The sequence below is a fragment of the Rhododendron vialii genome, chromosome 1a (assembly GCF_030253575.1).
Source record: "Rhododendron vialii isolate Sample 1 chromosome 1a, ASM3025357v1".
In the NCBI taxonomy this organism is placed as follows: Eukaryota; Viridiplantae; Streptophyta; class Magnoliopsida; order Ericales; family Ericaceae; genus Rhododendron; species Rhododendron vialii.
This window is the reverse complement of record NC_080557.1, coordinates 30,862,210-30,871,931: the sequence shown is the minus strand read 5'-3', so window position 1 is coordinate 30,871,931 and position 9,722 is coordinate 30,862,210. Positions and strand designations below refer to the sequence as shown.

The following is a 9,722-nucleotide window of genomic DNA, read 5'->3' as shown; positions in this document are numbered from 1 at the left end:
TTGACCAAAAGCTCCCAAAAGGTGCCTTTAATTAGGTTCAGTGTGCTAAGGTCATAGCGTGCAAGGATGCCTTACAACTTCCTACCTTGTTGGTTTTGGATTCAATTTGTTTACGTTACAAGGGGACCCATGCATAGCAGTTGGTCCAAATTAGTATTCTTTTCCTTTTTGCCAACAGTTGACAAAAAACTTTCAGTTGCCCCAGTGAAGTGGAAATTATCATCCAAGATATTCACAGAGAAGTTGATTGATTTACGATTTGTAATTTTCTTTTTATTCATAGATTGGCAAATACAATTGCACGTACTTTGGCAACTTTGGATTTGCTAAGTTTTGGTATTTGTACTTGAAAAGCGACCTCCTGGTTATTAGATCCTCTATAGAACAATAATTATATGTTTTGATGTACTGCTATGCATTTTGATGTACTGCTATGCATTTGTTATCAACGAAAGTTTCTTAGAGCATTCACATTGTGATAAGCAAATGAGTGTAAATAAACAAATATAACAATAATACTCAAAAAAATAATAAGCAAAATTACAAGTCTTTTAGCAAATAACCAAATTTCACCCATTCCATAACCAAACTTAACAACTTTTATCAATAATCAAAACTCAATAACCAAGCTCAAAACTCAAAAATACAACAAATTGGAATCGTCTCATTGAGACAATAATTTGATGTGGTCGGGTGCGTGATTGGAACTCATTTGAGATTGGACAAATGTGCATTGTGTATTGTGGGATTTTTTTTGGTTAGGGATGCAAAAATAACCAATGTGGAGGTAAATGTTATTAAGTTTGATTATAGACTAAATGGATAATCAAATACTGACGTGGCACATTTTGATTATTGGTTTTCATTATTACCATTGCGGATGCTCTTAGCATGTCTGTAAAAAAATTAGTCAAAGTTATTTACTATAACTTGTTAGATTATCAAAAAGTTAAAAACTACAATACTATTGCACTAGATGGTAGTTTGATACCATAAATCTACGTTATCAAACTAAACACATTTCTCATTGTGGGCTTTCTGATCGGCGCGCGCCCGAGAGAGTCGCCACCCGGATTTTTGAGATGAATGATCCAAGAAACCGATGACTCGTTTGAAAAAAGCTTTTGGTCTAGCGAAAAACATCGAGGCTTTGGGTCCAGGAGCCATGTTACGAATGGGGAAGGTTTTGTCGGAAAGCACCCCACTCGCCCGGTGAAATCGGTCTCTACTAAATATTTTCAAAAGGGAAAATTTTCATGAATCTTTTGAAAAATAAAGCTCTTTAATAAGTAAGTAAGAGTGGAAGGGACATGGGAAATATATCACGTTGACATGTACGTGGTGCTATCTGTACAAATGTGATAAAGATGATGCAGTGCATAAAAGAAAAAGGAAAGCTTCTGGACAAACTGTCTGGACCACTGTGATCTCCTTCACGGCATACTATAATGTCGTGCACGGCTTTACAATATGTCGTGCGGGGTATCTGTTTTGTTATTAGACTATCATCAGCTCTCAGAATATTACTTTCAACATTTTTGAGAGGCATCCGAAGATGCTCAGTCGTTGGATCACTTTAGGACAGTACCATTTCATCAAGCCATGGACGTAAAACAACTTTTAGTACTTATAATAGCTTAAGATGGTCAAGACAACCTTGTTTATAAAACGGAACATGACTTGTAGATATGATCTTATTCTGAAAACACTGATAACTGATTTCTCAATAACAGAAATAGACCTTATGAAAGATAACTTTGATGCAGACAGTTTAATCAAGAAAGCAGTAGTTGATGAAAGGCCGTGCGCTTGAACACACTACGCCGCGCGACGCATCAAAAAACGTCGCGCGGCGTGGTGCCTTCAAGACCGTGGCTGCTTTATTTTCTAAAAATGATTTTTAAGTCAAAACTTAACCAAAGGGGGTTAAACCTGACAGCAAAAAAAGCTCCCTCTGGGTCAAGACTGAGCCTAACCCAAGGAAACTAGGTTTTTACCTTCGATTTTGAGCTTGGATGAGCACGGATGACAGTGGATGAGCGTTGGTATGGTCAGTTGAAAAGAGAGGCGTGGATGTGTGTAATAGATGGGTATATTGGATAGTTGGGATCTTAAAGTGAGTAAAAGGACTCACTTTTAATGGTGAGGAGAAAAATGGAAGACTTTGAGAAAGGAGAAGCTCAGAGAATATTTTTGGAGCAAACTTTCTCAAGACTTGGGAGTAAGGAGTGGGTGTGAAAGCATGATGAGAGAGAAAGAGAGTTCAAGGCCCCTTTCCCTTGAGTGGAGGGGTATATTTATAGACAAGAGCCAAAGATTTTGAATTCAAATGGTGGAGGTATTTTCTGGGCGGGCCAGAAATGCCTTTTCAGCTTAGCCAACTTGTAGCTGTGGCTTAAGTGGGCGTGGCTGACAGCTAGCTGAGCCAGTCAGAACTTTACCTAAAATGCGGTGCGGTTAACCACATGACCTCGTGCGGCATAATGAATTCTATTATGCCATGCGGTCTAGAAGTGTTCCGCGCGGTACTCTAGGTCCAGTCCAGGACTTTTGGGCTTTTGGTTTGGGCTAAAGGAGTTTCTTATCCAAGCTCTCAAAGGTATTGTTTCCTTTATTTCATCATCGGGATGTTCAAAGACCCTCCGAGGTCTGGATTGGGGTGTCTACAGTAGTCCTTCTTTAACATAACTCGGACACCATTGATTGGTGCAAGTGACACTTAAAGAATAGGCATCCCAATCCGTTGCTCTAACATCTTTAAATGGAGACAAAAACGAATGAAAACTGAAATGCAAGCTAATGATGATGGTGGTTGCGCTCGTGGAGCTGCCTACGTAACCTGTGTGTAGGAATCAGACCAACGTAGCTCAATCGGGACAATGCAAATAAAACGAGCCCTGGAGGACAAATTGTAAAATCATGCAACCAACTTGAAAAGATTAACTGCTTGTAGTGCTGAGTGTCGTGAATTAAATGTAAATAACTGTGTGTGCATGACGAGCCCTAAAAAGGCAAAAATTTGTGACGAGCCTTCGGGGGGGGGGGGGGGGTTGAAAATCTCGAGCTCTCGGGAGGCGAATATTCGAGACGAGCCCTAAAAAAATGCAAAAATTTGAGACAAGCCCTCGAGAGGCGAATTGAGACGCGACGAACCCTGGATGGCGAAAATTTGAGACGAGCCCTCGGGAGGCAAAAATAGCAAAAGAATGTGAATACGACAAGTCCCCGGGGGACGAAAGATTCTACGAGTCCTGGAGGACAAAAATTAAAGAACCTTTTAATCAAAGCGCGACATTCTAATAGATTGTTTTCTACAAAACGACTGGAATATTTGATTTCTTTCTCCAAAGCGACTGGAATATTTGATTTCCAAGGGAATTTTTGGCGGCTGAATTGAACAATTTCCGAGAAAAAAGGATTTAATCTTGCAAAGCTAGAATGTCGTGCGGCTTAGCATTTCAACACGCGGTATTTCAACTTCCCATGCAACTCTTCGATTTTCGAGAACAGTCGGTTGGTTTAAGGGCACCCATTAATACAGGCGTTCCCATTCGACGACTTCAACGTCTCTATAAGGGAGGGTGGTGCCTCATTCCATGCACCACCATCAAAATCTTTCAAATCTTTGCACATCTCTCTACACTTTTCAAGACCAGTTCATTTTCAAGACCCAAGCATGGCAGACAGTGACTTGGCGGCACGGGTCGTTTCCTTGGAGACTAAGATGGCCTTCTATCGCAAGGAGATTGAAGACCTAAACCGACAGATCGCAAGGCTTATCTCCACTATTCGGATCCTCTGTCGTGCGGTTTCCAACCTCCAGGACTTCACCTTCGACCAACTGGATGACAAAACGATCTTGAGCATGCACCGGAGCGTGGGTCTGACGATACCACAGAGGATTCCAAGGGGAACCCAAATGGTTCGGATGACCGCTCGGACGGTGGGAACGAGGCTTCTGGTGAGGGGAGCGACTGATGAGGACGAGGAAGGAGGAGAAAGAAGGAAAGGAGCGGTAGGATTTTCCCCCTTTTTTGTCTTTTTTTTTAATGAATAGAATGAAAATTTTGAGGGTTGCCCCGGTTTCATGAAATGAAAAGTCTCCTTTCCTTTTGTCCATCTAATCTCGTCTGAATTCGAATAAACCAAGCATCACATCTTCCAACGTGAAGAAACTGTTCAAAATCTGAACTGTTGAAATAACCCAAAATGCCTGTGTAGCTTGCGGAGGGACGCACGGCATGACAGTTCAAAGAATTCTGCATGTTTGATCATTATGTCGCGCGTCTCACCCAAAATGCCGTGCGGTTTTATAGGTTTTGAACCCGGTCTAGATTTGATCCTAGACGAACCGGTTTGAGGGGGAGATATACGGGTGAATTTCTCTCTCGCGCCCTCTCTCTTGATCACTCTCTGCTCTCTCTCTCTCTCTCTCTCTTTCTCTCTCTCCCTCTCCCTCTCCCTCTCCCTCTCCCTCTCCCTCTCCCTCTGTTCTCTCTCTCTCTCTCTCTCTCTCTCTCTCTCTCTCTCGATCACTCTCTCCCTCTCTCTCTCGCAATAGTCATGGATAGCGGTGAGCTACCCGGTGGTGATCAACCACCGAGGGTCAAGATTACACCACTCTCGGTCCCTCCGGAGAGTGACTTGGTGATCGGGGAGGTTTCGGAGTCTATAAGGGACTCGGTTCCGGCTGCCATGGCCAAGGAGGCCACGGCTGTGGCTGCTGCCATGGTGAGCAGCGACAGTGGTGGTGATGGAGGAGTGGCCGGTGATGGTCAAGGTGCAGGAGGCTTAGGTGCATTGGAGCCAAGGGGTGAGGATGTGGCCACGGGCCAGTTGGGTGATTCGGAGGAGAGGGCCATGGAGGCCGAGGGTGGTGGCGGTTTGGACAGGATAGAGGAGGAAACGGAGGCCTCTCCCGTGAGAGAGCCACGGGCCGATTTGGGGAAGGTCCCTGTTGTTGAGGAGGAGCCAGCGGAGGAGCAGGAGATACCGGCTATGTTTGTAGGTAGTGGAGCAGGTGCAGGGTTGTCGCGACAAATTGGTGTGGGCGATTACTTGGAGACAGCGTCCTTAGAGGACTTGGTGGAGACACTCCGAGGGGTACCCGGGCTTGCAGAGGCTTGGCTTGAGTCCCGCGAGAAGGAGTTTCGAGCCGAGCTCGAGATTGGAGCGGCCGAGGGGCCACAGGTTGAGGAGGAGGAGGTTTTGGCTCCACGGAGGACCGTGGTGGACGAGGCGACAGCGGTCCTAGGGCGAGACCGGCCTTTTACCGATGAGTCTTACGTGTCATTTCGGCACGTAGTGGTGCCTTTGCTGCTGGGAGCTTATAGGCCAGAGAGGACTACCTATGACGAGGCTTTAGTTCTGAGGGACCCACAGCTACACTTGTCCTTGCGACGAGATGAGGTACGCTTTAACACTCGCATTTCAATACAATGTACTATGCTTTCGAATATCATGCTTATCCTTAGTATTATGCCTGTTTACTGAATAATTCCTCTTGTTGTATCAGAAGATAAGGATCTCGTGTTACGGCGGTGCCGGCGATGTGCCCCAGTTTTGGGAGAGACTCCCGGAGGCCTTGAGGGAGATGGTGAGAGAGGCAGGCTTCGGGGAGTTTGTCAATGTGCTGACGAGGGCGAGTAATGATCGCCAGGTAGTAAGGGCACTCGTCGAGAGGTGGTGGGACACGACAAACTCGTTCCACTTCTCTTTCAGTGAGATGACAGTGACGCCGTTGGACTTTACGGCGATCACTGGTCTGGTGGTCAGAGGTGACCCCATCCCTTCCGACGCTGCGGCGGGGAAAGACCCCGAGCTTCAGAGGCATCTCCTGGGGTACAGGCTGAGAGCAGAGAAAGGGGATGTGCCATACGCCCAGTTGTTGGAGTTTTGGACGGAGCCCCCAGAGGGTAGAGTTTAGGAGGAGCAGATGGCGAGGTGTTTCCTGTTGTACGTGCTCGGTGCGTCTCTATATCCCAACAAATGCAATCGAGTACACATGTCGTTCCTGCCGGCCCTGAGGAATATTGGGGAGATTGCTTGTTTAGACTGGGGTGGCGCCGCTTTAGGGGCGTGATATGCCTTCATGGGGTCTCTTTCCCGAGGAGCAGGGAAGAGCCTCGACGGCTATTGGCGAGTCTGGGAGGTATATCTCGAAACCTTGCTTTTTAGTGTTAGCTTTCCATTCATTCATTGCATGCCTTATGCTAACTCTTAATGCTTTGATTTGTAGCTTTGGACGTACGAGGTACTAGACACAATGTTCTGAATACCGTACCGGCCAGGGTACCGATTTTCCTACTGATACGGTACGTACCGGTACCAGTCAGATACCGGGTACCGTTTCGGATTTACCGCAACTACAATATATATAATAATTATATATAATCATAATTCAAAAAAATCCCCCATACTATGTAATTCATCATAAAATACCTATGTGTTTGCATCTTGTCCCACATTGCCTAGTTACAAAACTCTTTTCCATCTTAAATGACTTTGCACACTAGTGGACTTGTAAATGAGGACCCAAGGAGAGGCCTCGCGCGCTCGGGAAAATGGGCTGTGGCCGAAAGCAATTTGGAAAAACTGATTCGGAAACCAATTAATCGGGTGTGCGTCACGGGTTATTTGCGCGCAGGGGTGGTGCAAATCTGGGATTTGAGCCTCGCGCACGTACTATGGTTAAACCCACGTTTTGCTAAAATTCTGAAAAACTTTTTTAATTTTTTTTGGGGTTAAGATAACCCAAAAAAAATATTCTCAAACTTTTTTTTTTTGGGACCAGAAAATGGTTAAATGACAGTAAAAAAAAAATGCTCTGCAAAATCTCGCCCCGAAATTCCGGTACGCTGGTACCGGCCGGTATTTTCAGAGATGACCGGTACCAGGCGGTAACGACCGGTATTTGGTCCGGAACGATATTGGGGGGTTAGGGTACAGGTTTTTCTCAAATCCGATACGTACCGGCCGGTACGGTATGGGATTGATAACATTGACTAGACATGTACCCTCCCACGACGTCGTGCCCTGACAACATGATACTCCCTCGGGCCCTTCGTTTGTCAAAGGAGTATCGGGGCATAAAGAAAGGAAAAGGCGATCTGAACGCCTACCAGCTGTACTTGGACGAGCTGCGTCCCGATCGGGTATCTATGTTTCCTTGGCTGCTTAATTCATGTTTACAACACATTTTCATTGAATGATTTCCGAACGCATGCTTCCTATTGCAGGTACATTGGCGCATCTAGGACCGCTTTGAGGTTCCATATGTGGCCCAGAGCAGGGTAGTGGCGAGAGGAAGGGTGCTGCTTGAGTCCTCTTACGGCTAGGAGTGGAACCTGGGTGACCAGGTATAACGTCAGTCGTTAGGGCTGGACATTTTTTGAGTCCTAGGGCCACTTCCTCCCTTTGTGCTGACGATGAGCCAGTATACGCTGGAGGAGGTTGAACGGTTCACGGAGCCGGACCCTCAGCTCAAGCCACTATTTCAAGCCAGTGCTGACTATGCGGAGTACCAGGCTCGATACTTGATGCAGGGCTTTGGGATTCGTGCTGCCTGGGAGGCGCAGCGGCAGGTGCAGGGTGGTAGAGGTGGGAGGAAAAGTAGGGGAGGAAGAAGAGGAGATGGAGGAAGAGGAGGTGAGGGCTCCCGTGGCGGTGGTGCAGGTCAGAACGGGGCTAGGTTGCTTGTACTTTCTTAGACAGTGGACGTGGTGACCGCTCAGGGAGTCCCTGGCCTGGTGGAGGTGCCACGTCCTCCAGTCGAGCCTCCAGAGTTCCTTGCTAAGATATGACATGCTTTCATTTGCGAATGTGCTATTGTTGCTACCCATTTTGATTACCCCTTTTATTGCGCAAGTGACCCCAGAGTACACTAGGGAGATGGCGACAGTCATGATGGGCCTAGAGCAACTTGTGCGGCAATATGCCATGGGCCACTCCCCACCGGTACTGACTCACGCTGGAGGGATAATGGTAACCCTTAAATCTTAATCGCTTTCCATTACCCCTACTCATGATTATGATGCGAATGCTATATGAATGCTATTGCAAGCTAGAGGAGGAGGAGGAGCTGCTCGGGGGCTACACAGGAAGTCTGTTCGCATGTCTGTGCAACATGCTTCTTCCGTTGGCTCTCGAGAGGAGCGTCCATCAAAGAGACAACGACACTCTAGTGGCACCGAGGAGGAGCCTGTTACCGTTTCAAACGAGACCGAGGAGCCTACGGACATCGATCTGGAGGACACCTCCGGTAGCACCATGCCCAAAGTGACTCGCACTCAGGAGGTCGTTAGCTCTGAGGCGGAGGAAGAGGTCTTCGAGGAGGATGAGGAGGAAGGTGAGGGCAGAGATGAGGATGAGGACTGAGTTTCCTCTTTTGCTTTTTGCCTTTTGATGGAGCCTGCGTGCTTCCTTTTGTAGGGTGCCTGTTTACCCTTGGTAGATAGGATTTTGTGCATCAGGCTTGCAAGCCCCTTTTTTACTTATGTACTTCGACTCATGGATGCCCGAAGATTTATGCATAGAAATCGTTCTTTCAATATCTCTGTCATCCAATTTCTTTTATTGTTGCTTGTACAAAGAAAATTGAGCAACCAAGACTATTACCGTAATGTGCAACTAGCCAATGATAAAAAAAAAATGAGTTCGGTACATGGTTTACAATGATAAATATGCTAACAAAGAAGTAGAATTCAAAGAAGTAATTGCTTGATCTTGGAAAAATTGACGTTTCACTCGAGAATTTACACAAATGCCCTTGCCACGGGCTTGAATATGACTGTGACACCCTTGAAATTTGACATGTAACTCGGAAATTCATCCTTATGCTTGGAATACATTAGAAAACTAAGAAAATGTTGATTTTGGAATGGTGATGACTTCGAATTTTGACTTGGGACCTGAACCGGAACTCAGACTTTGACCATAGTGACCTGTGAGACTCGAAAAAATGGCTTGAAATGAACCGAGACATGATTTGACACCTTGACATGGCTTAAAAAATGGAATTATGTCGACTTTCTGTACTACGACCTTGAATTTCGGGAGTTGACTCGAAACGAAACATCCCTGAAGTCCCAAATACTTGTTGAAATGTGTTTTGGTGGTTGTTAGTGCCCCGAGGTGCCTCAAATTCATTCCATTCCTTTGCTGACAAAAACTGCAAAAATGCAGACGCATTATGCCGTGCGTTCTTTCAAAATGCCATGCGTCATTCCTCAAGATTTCACGGGGTACCAACGCTATACCGTGAAGTCTTTCTTGGATCTAATATGCCGTGCGTGGCTCTACTACGCCACGCAGGGTTATCTTCCTGACAGTCTGCATTTTGTTGTTTCCCGAGACAGATTGCACGATGGTTGAAGTTGGACTTGTGCAATGGTGTTTCAGAGCAAATGCACGTCTACATTGTACTCCCCTATTACTATGACCAAGCCTTTTCCTATGCAAGACCCATGGAAAGTTTGCACTTTTGGAACCCAAGGCTCCTTGAAAGTTGAAATTGTTTCCTTCATCCTTACTATAAATTCAGGCCTTCTACTTCAAATTCTTTCCATCCCACTCAAGTCTCATTCTTCTAAAGCTCACTCTTCCTCCCAATGGCTCTTTCGCTTACTGGCTCACTCCGCCCATGGCTGGTTTCAATGGAGGGCGTCGATTGGCTCAACTTCCAGGCTCATGGCCTCTATTCCATGAGGTATCTTCGCAACAGT

At 46.0% G+C, this 9,722-nt stretch overlaps 1 protein-coding gene across 1 annotated transcript; it reads left to right on the top strand.

Moving 5' to 3' along the window:
- The first annotated feature begins 7,427 nt into the window (after positions 1–7,427).
- LOC131330531 (U3 small nucleolar RNA-associated protein 25-like) lies at positions 7,428–8,376 on the top strand. The gene is made up of 2 exons (XM_058364153.1): positions 7,428–7,674; positions 8,063–8,376. Exons 1-2 carry the CDS (start codon positions 7,428–7,430, stop codon positions 8,374–8,376), a joined length of 561 nt encoding a protein of 186 aa, XP_058220136.1.
- The last annotated feature ends 1,346 nt before the right edge of the window (positions 8,377–9,722 follow it).

Excerpts from the sequence above, each read along its gene's own strand:
- LOC131330531 (XM_058364153.1), top strand. The coding sequence starts at position 7,428 with ATGAGCCAGTATACGCTGGAGGAGGTTGAACGGTTCACGGAGCCGGAC. Across the intron at positions 7,675-8,062 it reads CTCCCGTGGCGGTGGTGCAG|CTAGAGGAGGAGGAGGAGCT; the intron begins GTCAGAACGGGG and ends TGCTATTGCAAG.